Source organism: Nelumbo nucifera, chromosome 2 (assembly GCF_055504915.1).
Source record: "Nelumbo nucifera cultivar China Antique chromosome 2, China Antique-T2T, whole genome shotgun sequence".
NCBI lineage: Eukaryota > Viridiplantae > Streptophyta > Magnoliopsida > Proteales > Nelumbonaceae > Nelumbo > Nelumbo nucifera.
In genome coordinates, this window is record NC_142650.1 from 93,920,241 (window position 1) to 93,942,883 (window position 22,643).

At 35.3% G+C, this 22,643-nt stretch overlaps 1 protein-coding gene and 1 pseudogene across 17 annotated transcripts in view; both read left to right on the plus strand.

The window, feature by feature from the left end:
• The window catches only part of LOC104612015 (uncharacterized), a 49,735-nt gene extending 47,584 nt beyond the window's left edge, over positions 1–2,151 (plus strand). For 12 of the 17 annotated variants that reach the window (XR_016082406.1, XR_016082402.1, XR_016082404.1 and 9 more), the window contains 2 exons: positions 689–1,198; positions 1,439–2,151. Coding sequence is in view for 4 of the 17 variants with exons in the window: in XM_088897738.1 (XP_088753864.1) it covers positions 689–1,198; positions 1,439–1,560 (632 nt within the window). In the remaining 13 variants the exon portion in view is untranslated. Of the gene's footprint in view, positions 1–38; positions 170–688; positions 1,199–1,438 lie in introns of all 17 variants that reach the window. The other 5 variants (XR_016082405.1, XR_016082407.1, XR_016082399.1 and 2 more) reach the window with 3 other exon arrangements.
• Positions 2,152–11,332: 9,181 nt separating this feature from the next.
• LOC104612036 (wall-associated receptor kinase-like 1) lies at positions 11,333–12,818 on the plus strand (annotated as a pseudogene).
• Positions 12,819–22,643: the final 9,825 nt, after the last annotated feature.

The following is a 22,643-nucleotide window of genomic DNA, read 5'->3' on the forward strand; positions in this document are numbered from 1 at the left end:
TTTGTTACCCTCTCTAACGAACTCTGGATTTTGAACAGGTTTGAAATCCAATTTTGGACCTGAAAAACTTGAGGCTCTGAGTTATGGAATTTCTGGTCTTGTGTTGAAAAGCGATATAGCTTTGCTGATATAGTAGTTATTCTTAGTTTGAAAAACAAAAGCATACATTGTAAGCAAGTTACCACATTTGGTTTAACGTATAACAGTATAAGTGAGTTCCCTTTCAGTTCCTTTCTGAAAGGATTCTGAGAATGAGAATCCCCAGAATTGATGCCAAACAGGGCCTTAGAGTTCCATTTTTTAATGCTTGGTTGCATTTGCAGACTCATGCTTTAAATAATACCTCTATCATACTTGTGCCCTGTATTCAATTTTTCTTTACTATCTATATGCTAGTTTAAAAATCTTGTCATTAGAATCTGTGTTAATATTCTGAATTTTTTTTTGGAGTGAAGATCATTCAATTTATCTACTTATTTATCTTTTATTTGCCATTTTTTTAATTCTTTTGTTGTTGAGACCTATTCATAGATCTTGTTGTTGATTTTGTGTATGGGTGGGTTTGCATGGACTAATTTTAGATTTTCCACTCATAAGCATTTAGTTTGCCTTTATTTATTTTAGTTTCTTGAAATTAGATTTTTAAAACTTGTAACTTATGTTGTTTACTTTGTGGAGAATCATGCAGAACCATCAATTGGCATATGCAACAATATAAAAACTAAAAGTTCTAGAACTGATGCACAAAGAGAAAGACGAAGACTGTTGCAACGTATACGTCGTCAGCAAATGACTGATGAGCAAAGAAGAATTTTACTTGAACGGAGACGCCAAAAGAAATTAAATGAGCAGCAGAGGGAAAGTCATCGAGTAAGAAATAGATTAAGACATCGATCCCTGACTGATGAACAAAGAAAACGCATTAATGAAGCTAGAAGAAGAAGGATGCAATCATTGACAGATGAACAAAGAGAGTGCATAAATGAAGCTCGAAGAAGAAGGAGACAATCCCTTACAGCTGAACAAAGAGAACATGTAAATGAGGCTCGAAGAAAAAGGAGACAAGTATTACATGCAAACAAAGAAGAATGGGAAGTACATAATGAAATTAATGGACCATATCAACACGATGGTAGCTCTTTAAGATTGCAAAGCATAGTAGGGTTAAATATGTTAGAACAATCTCGTCCTAACGAAGGTAATTCTTTTTGTTTTTATATTTTTTACATAATTATATTATATAAGACATAATTTAGAGACATATGGGGTTGTGTGAAATTTGACCAAATGAAGTAGATCACATCTCCTCAATTTTTAAAGACAGAGGTTTGTGATCAAACATTATTTGAACCAACTCCACCAAATGATTGGATATTTTCTATTACTTTTTACTTATTTTTTATATGAATAAATTATTAATATATAGACATATATATAGGGGCAATACAAATTTTGGTAACTGAAGGAAGAATCCGCCTAACTGAATTGCGTCGCCGTGCTCGGTGTACAATTCATGCCCCAATGCAATCTATAAATATGGAAAGTTGTATTGAGGAATAAAATATTGGACAAGAAGTTGGTATTAAAAATGGTCGTATCTCTTCACAAATAGAAGGGATGGTTGAAGGTGAGATGTGTTCTTAACTAGTTTATCTTATGTTTAATATTTTTGTAAGGATATTGCTAATTTTACATTTTCCTTTTGTAGAAAATATTGCTATTGATGCAGGGAATATATTAAGAGATGAAATTCAAACAACTCATGTGCATCATGATGGAAAGGCCTTCATGGTTCATTAAGACAATATTTGGTTCATTTTTCTCTTGGTTTAGTTAAGATTCTAACTGTCAAGGAGACCGTAAACTTGATCGATTAAGAAACTGTTTGGGAGATTGTAAATTGCATGATCAAGAAGTTGAAAAATGAGATCCATTGCTGCAGTCACCGCTCCATTCAAGGTGGCAAGGTTCTCTAGGGGTTTTCTTGAAGGATCCAATCATTCATTATGACTTGATAAACAGGTTATTCTTGTATTGTATTTTCTACATTCCTCTTGTATATGTTGATACGGTTTTCCAATTCTTGAACCTGATTTTTGGTTGTTTAGATTGGGTTTCTGATTTATAGGATATTGGGTCTTCAATTGTCATTTGATCCAATTTTCACCTCCCTTCCAAAATCTTGACCAATCTTGATAACCTCTCTTTCTAAGCAGGCACTATTACGGGTGCTTATCAATCCTTTTATATAAAGAACTCACTGTTTACGGAGAGTTGATTTAGTTGTCCATTGGAACCTACCAATGATTAGGTTACTTTCTTAAAAATATTATTTTAGGACTTAAAATTTATATAATCAACAAGAGAATGTATTAATTTCCAATCATTTTCTTTCAAGTTGGATTGAATAGATATTTTATTATCTGCTACACTTTAAGATTGTAGAGATAGGGGGTGATGGGGACATGTTTATATTGTTCATTGTTTGTTTCTTGTATTTTTTCCTGGTCTTTTTTTTTTGCTTGTATGTATTTATATTTTTCTTGTTTCTGAGGTAAATAATTATTCTTTCACAGTATTTAGAGTTAATATAATTTGTTCTTTTCTAGGTGGATGAATAGTGACACCCGATTCAAACCAGTGTCATTTGAATTGCTCTAACATGGTATGAAAAAAAGTTCGATCTCATTACCTGTGAAGACAACTTTCATTCTTGGTTATTAAGATTGATTAGGGTCTTCAAATCGACCTATTGGAGTTGTTATAGGGTTCTCTTTGTGATTGTTTCAATCAATGCAAGGTGAACTACATTTGTTTTGGGAATGCCCTTTGAATCAATGTTTTTGCAACCTTGATTGGGCTATTGGGGTTGAGATTTTGCATTTTGGGTTGCCCAACATTTTTTGACCTGTAAAATCTTGTGGAGTTTGAATCTTGGGTTGCCTAACCCCATTTTTTGACTTGTAAAATCTCGTGGAGTTTGAATTTTTCCTGAAGGAGTTCTGGTTTGAAGTTTGAACAAGAGGAGTTACTTTCTGTTAGAAGAGGATGCCCCTCTTCTAAATTTGTTTTGAAGGGTTTTGATCCCTTTCTTAGTTCGACAGGTTTGAGTTTTCTACCTTTTATGGGCTAGGAATCATTATAGTACTTGATTGTCAGTTATTCCTTGCTTTTTTGTTGTCTTGTTTCTGCTATTTTGTGATGAAAAAGCTAGATTTCTTACCTGTCAACTTCGACAGAATGAAATACACACTGGAAATTTCACTTTGAGTTTTGTGTAGAAGCCAGGGAAGGGGCTCTAAGGTATGGTTGATGTTACAACTGGCAAGGTGGATAGTAATCAATCTAAAATTACAAACAAGAATTTCTTTAATTCTCATTTCAAACTATCCCAAAGTCATTGATGGGCCCCAATTGAGAGGAACGACTCATACGTTCGGTAAGGGACCTGATCGAGTTGAAATTATCTCCTATGATCCAAGAGAATATTGGTTCATAGAATATAGATAGCTTTAATTGGCATAAACCATTGTGAGAAAACAAAAAGCCAAGGAGCCTCTTGTACTATGGAGTCGGTGACAACTACCACCATGAATTTTCATTTGTGATAAAGACATTCCTGAATTTTCACTTTGCAACAAATACCCCTGGCTGTTATGTCAAATGACAATGCATTAAATTATCAAAATACTCGCCTCAATTTTTTCTTATTTTATTTTACTTGCACTTTTCCTTGAGTCTATGCTTGGTTTGAAGGAAAAAGTAGGGAAAGGAAAGGAGGAAAGGAGGAAAATCTTTACAAATCTTGTATAGGTTTTCTTGGATTTCCCTTCATTTCCCTACTCTTAAATTCAAACCAAACCTAGCGTAAATTCGTGTTTCATTTCACTCACACAAATGCTTCTCTTCACCTCAAAATATAAAAATTATCCACTCCAATAAATTAAAAAAAAACAAATGAAACATTAAATTGATATTTATTATAAAAAAAATTTTACTATTTCATCTGATTATTAAATTATTAGCGGTGTCTACTTTTGTCTTAAAGTGGCATTTCCATCATAATTTGAGGGCAAAAATGACTTTTAATTCTTTAGGGTCTAAAATGATTTGTTTTTGACAAAATTCAAGGGTTGTCTGTGCCAAAAGTCCCTTTTTTCAGTACAAGAGGAACTATATCTCCCATAGGGTGAAAGTGAGGCTCTAAGAAAAACTTACAACAAGCTTCACATTTAGCCTTTCAAACTAAAAAATTCCATATTTTGCAATTGAATCTGGATCTAGCAAGGAAGCTACCTAGGGGGTGCCAATTGGATCGGATTTGGTCCAATATGATTCCATTAAAAATGTACTAGGTCCAATCCAAACCGATGAATACTTTGAAAGCATATTCAATGTCCAAACCAAGGTTCAAAGTATTGACACGTATCGGCCTGTATCGACCAATACGTATCATTTCGGGACTCCTCTAATACGCACATATAGTGGGTGTATCGGGGGTCTGACTGGTTCAGGGGGTGGAGGAGCCTTAAACTGGCCCCCTTGAACCGGTTTCAGAAAAAAAAAAGTAATAAAAAACAGTATCGATTTGCCCGATATGTCCCTACCGGCCTATCGGGCATATCGATATTTTGTATCTTGGTCCAGACCATCCAATATATTCAAATTGGTTTTAATTTAGATTTGTTCCAATCCAAACCTGGTCCATTGATACATGTATTCTTATCTTCTATCAATGGACTGGATATTTGTTCAATTTGACCCAATCTAATATAAATCCATTATGGATGGATGGATTAGGTCCAATCTAATCCAATAAATACTTTGAACCATTAAATCTGGACTAATCCAATTCAATATGTTTTATTGGTCCATCCAATTCATCCAAATTGATTTTGATTTGGTTGGGGTCCAACCCAAAATTGGTCCACTAATACCCTTAGGGAACCCGATTAGAACGGCAATTTCCCTGCTTTTATGATATTCCAAGAAAGATTTCATGATCGAGACAGAAAAAATGAATATGACTAAATTGCCTACTGTAGAACGAGTTCAATCAACCCCCCCTCACAAGACTGTCCCCCACAACGTTCCACAGCACATCCCTGCCGTGTATTGGGAATACATCATTATCGGAAGATATTCCCAATACACGGCGGAGACGTGCTGTGGGACGTTGTGGGGGGCTGATGGGACGTTGTGGGGGGGCTGATTCGTTCTCCTGTAGAATCCAGATTAAGTACTTGAAAGCTACTATAAAAGGAAATCTCTAAGATCTAGAGAGACTCACAGAAGCAAGAAACAACTGAGACAACTTAATCTGAATAGGGCTGAGCGTACTGGAGATTTCCATATATTTAGAACCTTAGCACCCAACATTAACCTCCATATATTTAGGAATGAAACAACTGAATAAGAACGTTGGGTGGATTGCTCTCGAAGAGACTGAATGAAGTCCCATCAGATGGATTTCAATTGACTCAATAAGAGTTGGAACTAAGATCAATCTAACAATATTGGCATCTCTATGAATAAAAGGTTTTTAAATAAATAATTAAATAATTTTTTTTTATAAAAATAAAATAAATAGATAATAATTTAAGAAAACCAAGTGAGTAATTGATTGTATATAAAAGTATTGCATGAAAATAACCATAAGATAATCATCTTCCATCAATAACCATTGGATAGATTAAGCGAGGTCATGGCCACTTTTCCATCAACTACAACTCTATTCAAGTGCAAGTGGGATGATATATGTGCAATTTAATATATACGCATAGGGAGTTGGGGATTATTTCATCATTGATTAATAGTTTTATGGCTGATTGGCTTTAGCAGATGCCAGTAAGCTTTACTTGCACCTATGTCCACTTATCCCCTTAAGAAGGGGTTGAGTCGGTTGACCGGTAAGTTTCAGTGTTGTACAGATAATCTGTGATTTTTCAAATAAGGTCAAATGGACGTCAATTCTTTTTATAATTATTTAATGAATTTGATCTCGAAAATCTACGACATTGTAGACTGTGGCGTTGACGTGGGCAAGCCCAGAGAATAAGGTCAAATGGACGTCAATTCTTTTTATAATTATTTAATGAATTTGATCTCGAAAATCTACAACATTGTAGACTGTGGCGTTGACGTGGGCAAGCCCAGAGAAGCAAGCTCAAGGCTTTTATTTATTTATTTTTACTTAGAAACCTGCTCACATAAAATCTGAAAACTCAGTTATACTCACATACCACAAGGTAGATTATTAATGGGTCTTTACGTAAATCAGATGCCAACAATCATGATACACCACATAGCCTCGTGTCTGGGACCACGTGTATATAGATGACGTGGTATATTATTATTGACCCAGTATTACGTGTACGTTAGGATGCTTACTTAAAAATCGATGATTATATTAATCAAGCCCACTCTTACCGTCTAATGGTCTTACCAGTTACCACTTACCACCAATGTAGTGGGCCCTGCAATTGGGCCGTGTGAACTTCTACCCTCCAGACTCCAGTTCAGACCATAAATTAGGTCAATAGGAAAATCCCTCGAAAACAGTAAAATTTAATTTGAGCCTTTTTTTTTTATAAGAAGTTGACGATATTTTAATAATTAGGTCAATCGATCATGTAGGTTGGTTTTATTTCGAAGAAGAAAAATAAGAGAAAAAGAAAGGTCTTCCTAATCCTATATTTCAAATTTTTAACGGTCCGTTTTCTTTACGTGAAATGTCTGAGCTATTTCCATTCCAATTATTTAATTGAACGCCCATTCCCAATTTTTCATGGAATGGCATTCCGTTTTGAGGGAATGAAATCCCATTCCAGCTGTTTTTAATTTTCATTTCAATACCAAACAGATTGTGATAATAGGTCATTTCAATTCCAATTTCTAGAAAAAATGCTTCTGCTGTTACCATGGTTACAGTACCACCTTGTGACCTCCAATCAGATTAAAGCGGGTAAGGATATCAACAAGTTGTGTTTGGTATGGATTTGGGTCAACTCCAACCCCAACTCGATTCCGATATGTGACGTGGGGTTATCGAACCAGACCTGCCCCATCACAATATACCATTGCTGCAATGTCACTCATACAAATAAATTCAAAACATCATATTAATTGTTTTTAATTTCTATTGCTGTGGTGTGTATGTTTAATTTGAGGCTCCTAATGTGAAATCCCTAGAGTAGTCAAGAGTAGACCTGGAAAAAATTTGACCTAACCCATGAATCTGACCCAACCCGAAAAATAGGGTTAGGGTCTCATATTTAGCTATTTATTCTTTACCCTTTATTGTTTATTTTTTAAATTCTTAAATACTCAAGTTTTTTCTATTTTTTTATTTTTGGAATTTTAAGATCAATTCATTTAATTTTGGTATTTTTTATTATTTTTTAAAAATTTCCATTATTTTTTGGATGGCCCAAAATGACCCATAGGTCAATCTTAACCTAAAAATTTAGGGTTAGAGTCTAGTATTTGCCAATCCAACCCGAAATTCAACCCGAACCCAACCCACCCACCCAATTGCCAGGTCTAATCAAGAGTCAAAGACTAATAGAGAGGGTATTTGGTACAATGGCATTGCGTTGCCATTGTATTTTGGGTATATTGATCAATACACATCTGTGAGAAATATGTGTTGCCACATTGTATGCCGGTGCCATTTCAATTAGAAAAATACATGTGTATAAAAAACATTAATATGACGTTTTAAGTAGATGTAGCAATTTGTATTGATCAATTAAAAAATTTGTATTGATCAAAGAAAAATACAACCCTCTATATACAGTTTTCAATCAATTTACTTAATCAAAATTTTGTCTATTTAGATTTAATTTACAGGAAATAAAAATGGAAATGTCATTTGCAACTACTTTCAGTCAATTCTGTTCTCTGTTGGAAGAAGGAAAATATGCTCTTGCAGATGAAGAATCCGGACACCATTGTCTACTCTTTTCATTATAATGAATGCAAACATTGTTTGGTAGATCTACAGGAGCTCAAATATTATTTCTTTCGAGAAGATTGACTTGATATGAAATGTTAACATACTTTTGAAAGAAACAACGGCCATGCCCTTGGTATAAGGTGGTTATATAACTATTGCATGACGATATAGAACAAAAGATTAATTGTGTAAATTGATTTCAAACTATGTGGTGTTTTTGTAAAATAGAAACTGTAGGGTAGGTTTGAATAAAACCGTGGAAATATAATGGGTGTTTTAATAATTGACCATTTCCTTTAGTATTTTGTTTTTTTTTGTTAACATTAATATGAACTCAAGGGAGGAAGGGTGGAATCTTTCATTTTATTAGGAGAAATTGCAGATTAATACCTTTGTACTCTGTGCCTAATTTCACCTTGGTCCCCAAACTTCAAAATGCGTCAATTTAGTACTAAAACATTTAAAACATGCCAACTCAAGACCTACTGCTTAAGTGGCATATGAAAAAACATAAATATACTTCAGGTGTCATCTAATTTTCTTTATCAACCATTCAAATGATCTTTACCTGAGAAGTTTGAACCATCTCTTTTTCTCTCTTCTCTCTTTCTATAATCTCTGTTTCTCAATTCTTCCAACTCCCATGCCCGGGATTAATGATGTGACCATTATCATTCCCTTGCAAAACTCAGTATCCAAAATTTATACCCTTGTTTCATTTCTCTGAGAAAAAAGAAGAGGAACAATGTTTTATTTTGAAAGATAATTTTGATACTTTCAAAAATCTTGTCACGCATAATATCACATGATACCGTGACGAGTGACAACTAGTTAACGGTATGTACTTAAGTTTGAAAGTTAAGTACAGAATTGGGACGCTTTGAAGTTTCAGAACCAAAATGAGACTAAGCCCATAGAGGGTTTATTTTGAGTCACATGGTATATTTACCCTATTCACCTTTTCGTTCATTCACATATCACAATATATAATTGTGAATATCACAATTAATCACGAAAAACCGATTTTTTTATTCAAGTTAGTATACTCGATAGGCAACCCAACCTGCATGCATATAAACGAATATAGGAGGAGTGATAAAATGGAAATCACCAAACGGAAGCACCGAAATAGTATGGTTCTGGATCTGGTTATGCGGCTGCTGCTGCTGCTTTATCAGTTCCTCGTCTTTTCGTTGTGCGGCTGCTTCAACCTATTCTGCAATAATACTTTCACCCCTCCCAAATTATTTGTTTCCAATATCAGCAACATGAGAAAAGATAGAAACTTATTCGTATCAGCGATTTGCACAAATATGCCTGGGACTTACAACTGCTCTTGCCCTCCTGGTACAGAGGGGGACGGAAGAAGAAATAGAAGCGGGTGCGTTCAGATCCTAGTGCTGCCTGCCCCACTGCCCCCGCCTGCTCACACAAAATTGGTGGCGGTACAAGTAATTGTAGGTAATATAATGAAAGTCCGAATTTACTTTACTACTGGCCGATATGTCTCGGAAAATCGCCTGGTCATTGGTCAACCAGGGATCTGTCACTTGTATCTTTTCGTAACTAGATATCTAATTCGGATTACTTGAACCTAGGGTGTCAATTGGACTGGATTTGGTCGTCCAATGTGAGTCTGAACCTTCCAATCTAATCAATGTTTTGGATTAATTTGGATCGATCCAATTCAATGTCTTAACCTTTCAATCTGTTCAAATTTACTTTGATTTAGATTGGTTTCAACCCAAACCCGATCCATTGACATATATATATATATATATTCTTATCTTATATCAATGGACTAGATATTCAATTAATCCAACCCAAACCAATATAAATTTGTTATGGATGGACCAGGTCCAATCCAATCTAATAAATAATTTGAACCGGATTGGTCCAATCCAATGTCTTATTGGTTCGTCCAATCCATCCAAATTGATTTTGAACTGAATGGGGTCCAATCCAAAACCGGTCCAGTTTGAACGTGATGGCTAATTCAAATTAGAGGTTAGGGGTGAAACTTTTGCAGGTTAGGGTTGGGATTTTGCTAAAATTTTAATGGGCCTAACCCAAAGGCTGACCCCAAAACAGCATAAACCGTTAACTCAGTCCAATCCAACTCGCACCCTTATTTAGGGGTGATCATTTCAGCCTGGTCCAGCCCGGTCCAACTAGGAAAAACAAATATTTTATATATAAAGTATATAATATGTATGTATATATATTATTTTATGGTCTTGGACCTAGGTTTTTGTTTTCAGGCCCAGGTCCGTGTATGTTCAAATATTTTATATATAAAGTATATAATATGTATGTATATATATTATTTTATGTTATTTTGTAATATGATATTTATACACATATTGCCTCAAAAAAAATTTATATACAAAATTGTATATTATAAAATGTATAAAATAAATTTATATGCATATTATATGTTATTTAATGTAAAATATTATATAATTGTAACATTTAATATAAAAAAGACATAGGCCGAGAATTATACAAGCCTGTCCCAGGATTATGTTTCAGGCCCCTAAACTTGGGATAGTTCAGGCCTGAACCTATAGGCTACAGCCTTTAATACAGCTGCATAGCCCAGCCCAGTCATGACCAATGCAGATTTCTGAATTCCATTGCAACCTATAAACATTCAAAATGTCAAAATCCCCACTCTATACACCGATGCCCGTTCGTAAATTAGCATCAATTCCGACCTGGCACCTACCCCAACTGTACTCTGAGGTGACCAATGATAATGCCCATGACAATCACAAATATATGGCACCCACAGCCATTCAATAAACACTATGGTTGACATTGTATGTAGGGATGCATGCCAGGTAGGCTGGACTGGGTTTATGATCAACCCAGGCCCAACCCTAAGATTTGCATCTATCGCTCAAATTATGATCAAGTCCAATCTTTCCAATATGAACACAACCAGCCCTGAAATTTGATGTATTTGAATTGGGCACAAGCCAAAACCGAGCTTGAGTTGGTCAATGAGACCACTCTAAAATTTGACACATGTATATATGCATTTATCCAACTATGTGTGCATGTGTATGAATATATGTAATATATGAGTGTATATAATTGGGCTGAGTTGGGGCTATTTAAGTATTAGGCCTGGGTCAACTTGAAAAATAGCAATGCCCAAAATCTTGTAATCTAGTCTCAGTTTGACGATCAAAAATCCAAGCCCAAATAATTAATAATTAAGGACTGTGTTAATCTGGGTTTAGGTTGGCTTTGAATCCCTAATTGAGAAATATCATTGATTCCACATTCCGCTAAACAGCTATCTTCAGCTAATCCACATTAAAAAAGAAAATATGCATTGAGAGAAAAAAAAGTAAGGAAAGAGTAAGAATGGAGAGTAACACTTAGTACTGGTCTAGGTCTGGGTGGAGAGTGGAGACGGTCCCCAACTGATATGAATCAGTCCAAAGAACCTAAAGTCCCAAACCAGACCATTTAGTATCCTTATTAATCTCAGAACGAGTCCCAGCCCAGACCTGGTACCAAATTTATGTCCTAGGTTCTTATACTAACATTATTTTATTCGCATTTCCATTTTCACTTATTTGTCCTCTTACTGTTGTAATTTGTGACTCCTTAGCTTCCATTGATTTATGCAGGTACATGTATAGGTGTTGTAATACTTGTTGTTGGTTATTGGTTGTACCAAGTACTAAAGAAAAGACAAATCAATGAACGCAAAGAGAATTTCTTCAAAAGAAATGGTGGTTTGTTATTGCAACAACAAATCTTATCCATAGAAGGCAATGTTGAGAAAATAAAGGTTTTTATGGCAGAAGAATTAGGAAAGGCAACTGATCAATACAATGAGAACAGAGTTCTTGGTCAAGGGGGACAGGGAACAGTTTATAAATGTATGCTATCAGATGGAAGGATTGTGGTAATCAAGAAATCAAAAATACTTGATGAAAGTAAACTTGAACAATTCATTAATGAGATAGTCATCCTTTCCCAAATCAATCATAGGAATGTGGTTAAATTGTTAGGGTGTTGCTTAGAGACAGAAATTCCTCTACTAGTCTATGAATTCATCTCTGGTGAAACACTTTTCTATAATATTCATCATAAAAATGAGGATTTTTCATTGTCATGGGATAATCGCTTAAGAATTGCCACTGAAGTTGCAGGACCAGTTGCTTACTTGCATTCAGCAGCTTCCATACCAATATATCATAGAGACATAAAGTCTTCAAATATTTTCCTAGATGACAAATATAGAGCTAAGGTTGCAGACTTTGGGACTTCAAGATCAATTGCAATTGATAAAACCCACTTAACAACAATAGTGCAAGGAACTTTTGGATACTTGGATCCTGAGTATTTTCAATCAAGTCAATTCACAGAGAAGAGTGATGTTTATAGCTTTGGGGTTGTTCTTGTGGAGCTACTAACAGGGGAGAAACCAATTTCTTACACTAGACCTACAGAAGGGAGAAACTTAGTTACATATTTTATTTCTTCAATGGATGAGAATTGACTTTTTGAGATTCTTGATGCTCAAGTTGTAAAAGAGAGTAGAAAAGAGGAGTTACAAGTGGTTGCCAACCTTGCAAAGAGATGCTTGAGTTTAAATGGAAAAGAAAGGCCAACAATGAAAGAAATTGCTTCAGAACTTGAAGGGTTGAGGAGGTACGAAGGATTCACTCAATTTCAAAGGAACATTCAAGAGGTGCAATTCATCAAGGATGAGCCATCAAGTATATGGGGGACAAGTTCACCATCAACCGGATGTAGAAGTTTAGAGAGTGGTTTTACATTACAACTAAATGAACCACCACTGCTGCTTAATCCATACTCTCTCAATCAACTTAAGTAAGAGGTGTGTATCAGAAAACCTTATTTATTGTTCTTAGAATGCATGTATGGCTTGACATTGTATACACATAATGCTTCACATGCATCGTGCAATTTCTCCTGCTTATTCCTAGTTGACTTACAGTACTTTTTACTTTAATTTATAGTCTCAATAGTCGCTTTGTTAAGAGCCCACAATGTACTTTTCTAACTTATGGTTTCCCAACACTTTCTAACTTAATACCTACACGGCTACACCTCAACTGTACTTTTCTGAACCACACCCATTCTTTTCTTCCATAACATAAAGGTGCAACTTGGGTGGATCCAACATGGTGGATTTTTTGTGAAAAATCTCATGTGAATTTGGGCATCTTAGGGCATTTTGGTGTTGTAACTTGTAAGGCGACATTTAGTAGCGTTGAATCCATCTCCGAACCCTACAAATTTTGATTTTTCAATGGTTAGAGGTCATTTGGTTGCATCTCCAATTAAATTGATTCTCTGAGTGCTGATAAAACTCCAAATTCTTCAGATGCAAAGCTACGGCCAAGCGCAGTCGGAGGTGGCAGGTGAAAATCGGTTTCCACCCACTCCCTCTATTATTTTGGAAAACCCAGAATTTCTAACCGGCCAACTTAATAAATACTAATGTATTATCATAAAATTAATTATCTTTAAGTGACTTAAGTAACCTACTGAATCCTAATTATGTCAATGAATCTTAGTTAACCTAATTAACTCAATTAACCTATTTGACTATAGGTATCCATAGTCAAAATACCATTTAACTAACCTACTTAATTTATTTAACCAAATTACCCTACGTTAACATAAAACATAGTTTGGAAGTTTTAGGATTAGGACAAAGCCTAATACTTAAACTAGCAAACCGACGATCTCAAATCTATTCAAGGTAAAAGCTCTGCTTATATAGCATCTGGTCACACATTGGAAGTGTCTCTTATACATGTATGTTAAATTTATGGAAAGATGTTTTCAATGTTTCAATGTATGATTAGACTCTGATGCTTTCAAAGTGTGTAAAGAGTTTTTGCTTAGGTGGAATTCTATCACCCAATTGAGCCGAACCCATCCCAACCTATAACTTCTATGTCACTCTCTCTCTTTCTCTCTCTCTCTAAATAAATTGTATTTAAAGAGGTAAGTTCAAATTCTAGCGCAACCTAACTTTTGATTTAAATATTTAAATTAAACATAAGAATAATGAAAAATTAGTAAAAAACAAATTTATCTAGTGATAATAAATATTAACAAAATAATGCTTGGGTGAATTTAATTTGATTTGGTCCAATTAAGTATGTCAGAAGACTCCCTTCCAAATTTTTGCTTAACAAAGTCCATGCATCACATACATTCCAATTCATAATAATAATAATAATAATAATAATAATAATAATAATAATAATAATAATAATAATAATAATAATAATAATAATAATAATAATAATAATGTAATATATTTAGAATACTTGAACAAGTCCAGCCTTACCCCCAACAATTGTTCACATGGTTCAATTCAACTCAATGACCAATTATATAACACTATAATTTGATACAACTTTGACATATACTTGATGTTTAGGCTGTGTTTGGAAACGATGCAAATAAGAGTGAATATAAATATGTAGAGTGCAAAATGGTTCGTTTAAATTGTAAAGTTGAGTTAGTTTTGCATCGGTAAATTAACCTTCTTAGCAAACAGATTTTTAGTTGTAATGGATGTAAACATGAATTCCAATAAAACATATGCCTTTCTTATCAAGGGGTTTTTGTTATTCAATCCACCCCTATAGTAGAGCTAAGATTTTTAGGAGTAGACTGAATCCTGACCATGAATTGATGCCTAATTCACGGGCAGGATGCGGTTTATGGGGGGGCTACTAGTAGGCTAGGAGGTGGCTGCCATTTCTGATTTATGAAGGGGAGTACAATGTACTTATCCCTTTTATATCAAAAGTCCACTTGAATGCAAATTTACTTCTTTTTTATTGATGTAATTTTACATCTTATTATCAGTGTAAATATGCATTGGAAAATGTATTTTCTGTCATTTATCAATGCATAAATGTAATATTGCCAAACACAAGTAAAAACCAACTAGAGCTTCTCCGCCAATGCTTAGTAGCCTAGTTTGTAGCCTAGTTTCTAATTAAGGAATTTGGCAAATCGGCGTGGACGTCATATATATGTTGGGTCTACGTCCAAGATATAATTTTTAAAGTGGGGCCTGGATTGGCCAAACGCAATCCAATCCATCTTTCTTACACCCCTAGCTTGACCGTGTTATTATTTTATCAAAATTAGAAATCATATGCTAATACATATTTTAAGATGGCGCTTGATAAATATAAAATCTTGAATCTGAAAAGCTAAAAAAATGTTAAAAATATCTGAAATCTGAAAAGAGCTATGATGTTTTTATACTTTTTAGATGCGCTGAATAGATAAGGTTGTTTGTATTGGATCAACTATTCAACATCTGAAATTCCCTGATTTTATTATTTTACTCTTAAAACAGATTATTTGATAATTTTGAGTTCAATTTGTACTATTTCATATCAAATAATTTATGAAATTCGAAATAATATTGAAATAATATGAATAAATAATAATTAACACATTTAAAATTACTAAAAATAATTGATGACTAATAAAAAATATTAAAGTAATTAATACTTAATAAAAATTAAAATAACTATTAATTATAAAATAACACAATTAAAATTAAAAATAATTAATAATTAGTAATATACATAAATAAAACTTAAATAATTAAAAATAATAATTACTGATTAAATATTAATAATTAAAAAGTAACAATTAAAATTAATAAAGATAACAAATGAATAATAAAAATAATTAATCAGTTTTAGGGATTGTTGATCATCGTTCTTTTTGCGAAGGCTGAATAGGGCGGTGGTATTCCCCCCTCCTCTCTCTGGTTACTCTCCCTCTAAATTCTCTCTCTTTCCCCTTCTTCTTCTTTTTCTTCTTCTTCTTCTTCTTCTTCCAAATGCCCAGATCTGCTATTCATCTTCTTCCTCTTATCATTGAACAGAGAGTGGCGGGGAACTGCGACGGTAGCTCTATTCAATTTGCTTCTATCGGCCGATCCTAGCAACACCAATTGCTCTTCTTGGAATCGCACCTGCAAGGGAGGATGCTCGAAGCTGAGGCAGATTGGTCGATCCCAAAATCCCAAAATATAGTGGAATAAAACAAACAAGTAAGTAGATTTGATTTGAAGAACAGGGAGTAGAATGTAGACTTGAGTTTCAAAGCCTAAAGAAAATAGTAGAAAACAAGAGGTAAAATGGAGATTTGGGTTAAAGAACATACTTTGAGAGAAGCTTGATGGTGGTGAGCTCTTTTTGCCGAGTTAAATGAGGGACAACGCGGAGCATTTACAAAATTGTTGAGGCCTATTTTTGTCTTTAAATGTGGTCTGAAATGCATTTGACCACGTTAAGAGATTAGCTGATCTCTTCCGATTTTAGATCTAAACTGTAGTTTTGAACCCATAATCAGCCGAACTCTTAATGTGCATAACATCTGAAAAGCAACCAAAGGTCTGAAAAGAGTTATCAAATGCACCCTAAGTCTCTATAGGTGCTAACTTTATCGGTTATTCCCATAAAATATAATTGACCAATCATAGTTCTCATTTTCAATTTATTTCAGCCAAACCTTGAAGTGTAAATTTGATGGGGTCAAACCGAATGCAACCCAATCCAATCGGAAAAAGAAATAGGTTGGTTTAATAATAGGTTAAATATAGGGATAGAAAAAATGTCAAGCCAGTACATAAGTCACGTTGGGTATGGTTTGATGCCTTGGGATCAATTTCAAGGTTTTAAAACCGGACCAGATAGCTAGGGAACCATTCCGGGGATTGGTCCTTGGGTCGAATGGTTTAATCATTTGTTTTGCACAGATGGCCTATTCTGACTTAAAAAATAGTAAAGGACCAAAAACTGTTGCCCAAGTCGATGATTCAATGGTTTGACTGCTTAGTTCAGCGGGCTGTTGATCAAATCAATGATTTTTGGCCTAAAAACGGTTTTAGGGTGAAACAGACCAGTTCCCAATTTTTTTCTCCAGTTTGATTTTGAAAACCATGATCAATTCCATCCAAACGTAAACATTAAGGTTGTGTTTGATTTGAAAGAAAAGGTAGGGAAAAGAATGGAAAGAATATTCTTTTATTTTTTCAAACCAAACACAGCCTAAGGGAAGAAAGATAATTATGATTCCTTTTTTTTTTCTCACTTTGGTAGTTATTAAAATAACATTGAGTCTTATTCAGTTGGGCTATATGGTCAAGAGCACCGCAAGATCAAGATTGGGCTGGCTTAGATTAGGGTTGAGGTTTAAAAACATTAGGTTGGACTAGGGTTGACAACAGCCCAATCCAATCTATCTAAGTTGCATTCCTATTTTATAATTGGGAAAATTCCTAATTAGTGCCCTATACTTTGGGCCTAGTGCCATAGTGATCCCTGAACTTTAAAACATGATAATTTAATACCCGAATTTTCAAAACATGTCAATTCAATATAGGAATGGCAATAGGATGGGGCAGGGCGGGAACGAGGAGCCTCTCCTCATCCCCACCCCCATGAAAATCTCCATCCCCATCCCCATCTCCACTAATAGGGACAAGGTTATCCCCATACCCACTCCCCCTAACTTTTTATAATGTCAACCATTTTGTTTTTTAATTTTATTTAAAAAATAAAAATAAAATAATTAAAAATTATAATCATATTAGAAAAGATTCAAACATATTCAACCATATTATTTTTAAAAATATTAATATATAGATGCATGTATAGATATAATACATATATGTGCATGTATACATATATACATATATTAGCAGAGATCTCATAGGGTGGGGTATTGGAGTCCCTGTGGGGAGGGGAGTGATCTCCTCGTCCCTACCCCATTCCCACTAATGGGGATGAAAATTTCCCCATCCCCGTCCCTGCAGGGGAAACCTCAAAATGTTCATTTTGCCCTTTATCCAAAAAGATTCCAAATCGACGGTCCTCATTAGCCACCATTCTCAAAATCATAAATCTTCATCGTGATAGCTCCTCCAAGACGCTGAAACTATACTAAAACCACCATCAACTTCCTAATCAACCATCCATCCAATTTCAGACCTCAAAATACCCATTTTGCCCTTCGTACTCAAAGATTCTAAATCGACAATCTTCATTAGCCACTATTCTCCTAATCCGAGATCTTCATCGAGATACTCCATCCAAGACCTCAAGACCTCCACCAACTTTCCAATTAAAATCAACGATCCTCGTTGGTCGCCACTCTCCAAATCTAAGATCTTCACCGAAACACATCATCTAGGACCTTCAAAAGCTACCAAACCCCCCATCAAAACCTCCTAATCGATGATCCATCATATTTTAGACGTTAAAATGATCATTTTACCATTGGCTTAAAAAGATTCCAAATGGACCATCCTTATTGCCCAATACGCCCCAAATTCAAGATCCATCATAACACATCATCTGACACTTCCAAACCCCATCAAAACATTCCGATCGATGATCCATCACATTTTAGACCCTAAAATGACCATTTTACCCTTAGCTTAAAAAGATTCCAAATGGACTATCCTCATTGCCCGGTATGCCCCAAATTCAAGATCCATCATCACACATCATCTGGCACCATCAAACCCCGTCAAAACCTTTCGATCATCGATCCGGTAAAATTCAAGCCTTAAAATTACCCATTTACCCCTCATCTATAAAGATTCCAAATTGAGGGTTCTCATTAACTACTACTCTCTCATTTCAAGATCCGCATTGCAGTACACCCTCTAATACACCTACACCACGTAATCATCTTCCTAGACACCCGAATAAACCCTCCTCCATTTTTAAACCTAGAATCACCATTTTACCCTTCTATTAAGAAAAATCCTGATTCGACCATCCCTATTGCTCAACACTCCAAATCACGATTTCTTACTCGAAAACACCCCTCGAGGCCATCAAACCCCATCATTGCCCTTTTTATACACCTTAGAACCCTCTTGAAAAATTTCATTACAAAACTCCCCATTTTACCCTTCCATCTACGAAGATTCCAATTCGTGCGATCTCGTTGGTTGAGAAAAACCCTAATATCTTGAGTTTTAATCTCAACCCTTGAATCTTGCACACCAGACCCCTTAGACTTGCCCTTTCATTACAAAAACCCCCTACACATCTTCAATTAGGACCCTACACATTTTGGAAAATCACTTAAAGCCTCTACTAAACCTAAAATCAATCCTAGCCCTAGATTTGAGCCCCCTTGCTTCTCCACCCTAGGGTCAGCCTAACCCTCACTTCCAAACCCCAAAACCCTAAATTCTAAAACCCTAACTGCCACCTATCTATTCCCCCCTCAAATTCAAATTTTAAATTTAAAACTCCCCTCATTCTATGCATTAAAGGAAAGGAAACAAGGGAGAGCAAATCAAGGGGAATTGTCCCCTAGCCTATTAAATTCGGTTTAGGAGGAGGAGCCAATGAGAAAAAAAGGAAACCTGAGCAAACTCTAGGAAGCTTTCCACCCTTAGATTAGCATCAAAACATCTCAACCCTCCATACTTTCCAAACCTTCTCAGTTCAAGCCTAATCAAACTAGACCTAATTTAGTTCTAATGAGACTAAACCATCCCAACTGAAACAAACCAAATTGGCCCTATCCCATTCGATTTAACAATAAAAAATAATAAAAAATGGAAGAAAAAACCTACACTAAAAAACCAAACCAGCCAAGAGAAGGGGGTTTTTCGGGGGATTCTCTCTCAGACTTTCTTCCTCCCTCCCTCACTCCCTCAAGCTCTCACCATCGAACCCATCCATCTTCTTCCTCCTTTCTCCCTCACTCTCTCAAGCTCCCACCACCGAACTCCACCTTCCTCCTCTCCTCTCCGCCTTCTTCCTCCACCACTGAACCTACCCATCTATCAACCTCTACCAACACAACACCACTAAATTCTCCCTCTCATTGTCTTCTTCCACCTCTCCTTTCACCTACATCCCAACTGAAACGCCACCATCAAATCTCCATGCCCCAACCAAAAACAAAAGAAGAAAAGGTAAAAGAAAAATAGAAATGGATCTCCATTCGGTCGGAAAAGAAGAAGAAGAAGAAGAAGAAGAGGAGAAGAAGAAGAAAGAAGGAAAGGAAAGGAGCAGGTCCATTCACCATTTTCGGCTAAGGTAAAGAATCCATTTCTCTTTATCTCTCTCTCACCGAAATCCCTCTCTTTCTCTCTCTGATATCCCTCTTTAGCCTTCTATTTCTCCAATTGAAATCCACTCACTCACGCATCACCCTCTTGTTCATACTTCTCAGCCCCAAACAGAAACCTAGCTCCATCAAAACCCTAGTTCTGTTAACCCCAAAACATAACCTTTTTTCTTCCTTAAACCTTCTCCCTTCCAAGAGTCCATCTGAACCTATCCTCCATCATCATTCAATCTAAGAAAAAAAGAAAAGAAAAGTCTCAATGCAACCTTGGAGAAGTAGTCCCTCTACCCATTCGATTCAAGCAAGGTTCAACCTCAAAAAGATACGAAAACAATTTCAATCACTTATCTTGTAGTGTATGTCAAAAGGCCACAAAGAGGTGAGCCCCTCACCTCATCATTTTTTATTTTTTATTTTTGTTTTACTTTAGTATTTTTTTTTGTTTTCTTGAATCTTCTTAATGTTCTAGGTGTTTTTTTTTTATTTCATTTCAGCATTGATTTTTTTTTTATTGGATGATGTTTGTTATTTTTTTAGTTAATTTATTGGTGACTTGGAGCAAAAATTATTAAAACACTTTGTTGACTGATTTTGATAACATTCTATGTCATTTATTAGTCATTTAACATAATTAGAATCAATATCATTGCTGAAATTTCTTCTCTTGTTGTATTTAAATTCAGATTTGTCTAGTTCAATGAATATACATATTGAATCCTTTTTTATCTGATTGTTAGAATACTTGCATAATAGTATTTTGGCTCTATGTTAAATTCTAGTTCAAGTTAGTTTTTCTATCTTGTTTACTGTTTTGTTTTGTTTCCTTTTTTTTTGTTTTAAATCATAAGTGTAGATTGTGCTGAGTGAGCCCTAAGTGAGGTGGTTCATAGGGGATTGATTCCCTTGTGTTTTGATTTTTTCTCATTAGCCTAGTAGGAATGAGAGGATCCTTGGATAAAGAAGGAGGATGCATGTAGTTGCCTAATCTTTTGCTCATTTAAGGGTTTCCCTCACCCAAAAAGAGAATGAAATGGTTGAATCACTTGGGAAACAAGCTCACCATGACTATCCTTTTTGATGGGCAAGGCTGCTAGAAATCTTATAGATTTTTGTTTTCTTTTATTCTTATTCTTTCTATACCAAATTAGGGGAATGGTACTATATGTTGAGTATGAGAGAGGGATGCCTAACACCTTCCCTCTTTCCCATATAAAGTACCTAGAATAGCCTCTTTTGGGATCACATGAGAGTCTTGTTTTGTTTCTTGAACTTGGGAGGCCCATCACTCCCATGTTCCTTGTATCGATGGATGGCGGCTCCTTACACTTCAGCCATGAAGTGAACCCCAAACTCAATTTGGATGTTCATAGCTATTTTGCATTGTGACACCACTCATCATAACTCTGTGTATTCACTAGTCCTAACCCCGACTATTGCACAAAAGATTGTTGACAACCTAACTCATTGGGGTTCTGATTTAAGTCCCCATGGTGAATCTCATTGGTTGAGCGGATTTTGGGATTGGGGCCATGTCATACTCTAGGAATATCATATAGAGTTAGAGACAACTGGGATTTATTCATCTATTTTGGCATCTACTTATGATTATGACAGACCCACTGGAATGTATCATGCTTTATGTGAAACTTGGTGTAGGGATACAAACACTTTCATCATAGAAATAGGTGAGATTGGGATAACTTTATGGAACCTGAAGCAACTTGTCGGACTTCCCATCTATGGTGAATTCTATGAGGAAGTTAATCCATGTGTCGAGGAGTTAACAGGGGTTGATAAAAAAGGCAATAGGTACCTTCCAAAGAGTTGTGAATATCTCTATAAAGCTTATATGCAATTGATGAAGGAGGCAATACTTAAGCATCGAGGCAGCGCTACCAAGGAAAGTCAAGAGTTAGTGAAACATAACAATGAAAAGGTGAGCCAAGATGAATGGCTTGAGTTTTGGTTCATGGGATTAGAAAGAATTCTTGAACCCCCCTTTCGTCAAGAATTGAATCGCCTTCTGGATTCACGGCGTAGCCAAAATCGGTTTAGCCTTCCCCTACCTTTGGGCAAGGTAGAGAATTGTAGACATCTGTGTAGAATGAAGAATGAGAAGACACCTTTTGAATGCTTAGCTTTTGTGGACTTAATGGGCCAATGTATTGGTCCCACCTAAAAAAACATCTCTTTGTGGACTTAATAGCTTATTTCGATTTTTTAGTGGGCCTTATTTATTTTACTTCTTGGGCCAGAAATTTACATATCATTAGTAATGGTTGGTTTTGGGCCCTCCAGAGAAGAAAGTTGTACTTGTCTAATTTCATTGATATCAGATTGGAGAGATTACCAAAGGGAGATTGAGTGGAAGAGATAGAGGAAAAAGAGGTGGAAGATGGAGTGAAAGCCATTTTTGGTATATATATATATATATATATATAAGGTTACAGAAACATGTCAAACTATACAGAGTACAAGATTAAGCTTATCTCCAACAGGAGATAACAATAACAGATAATTAGCAAGGTTATCTTATCCCATGCATGTT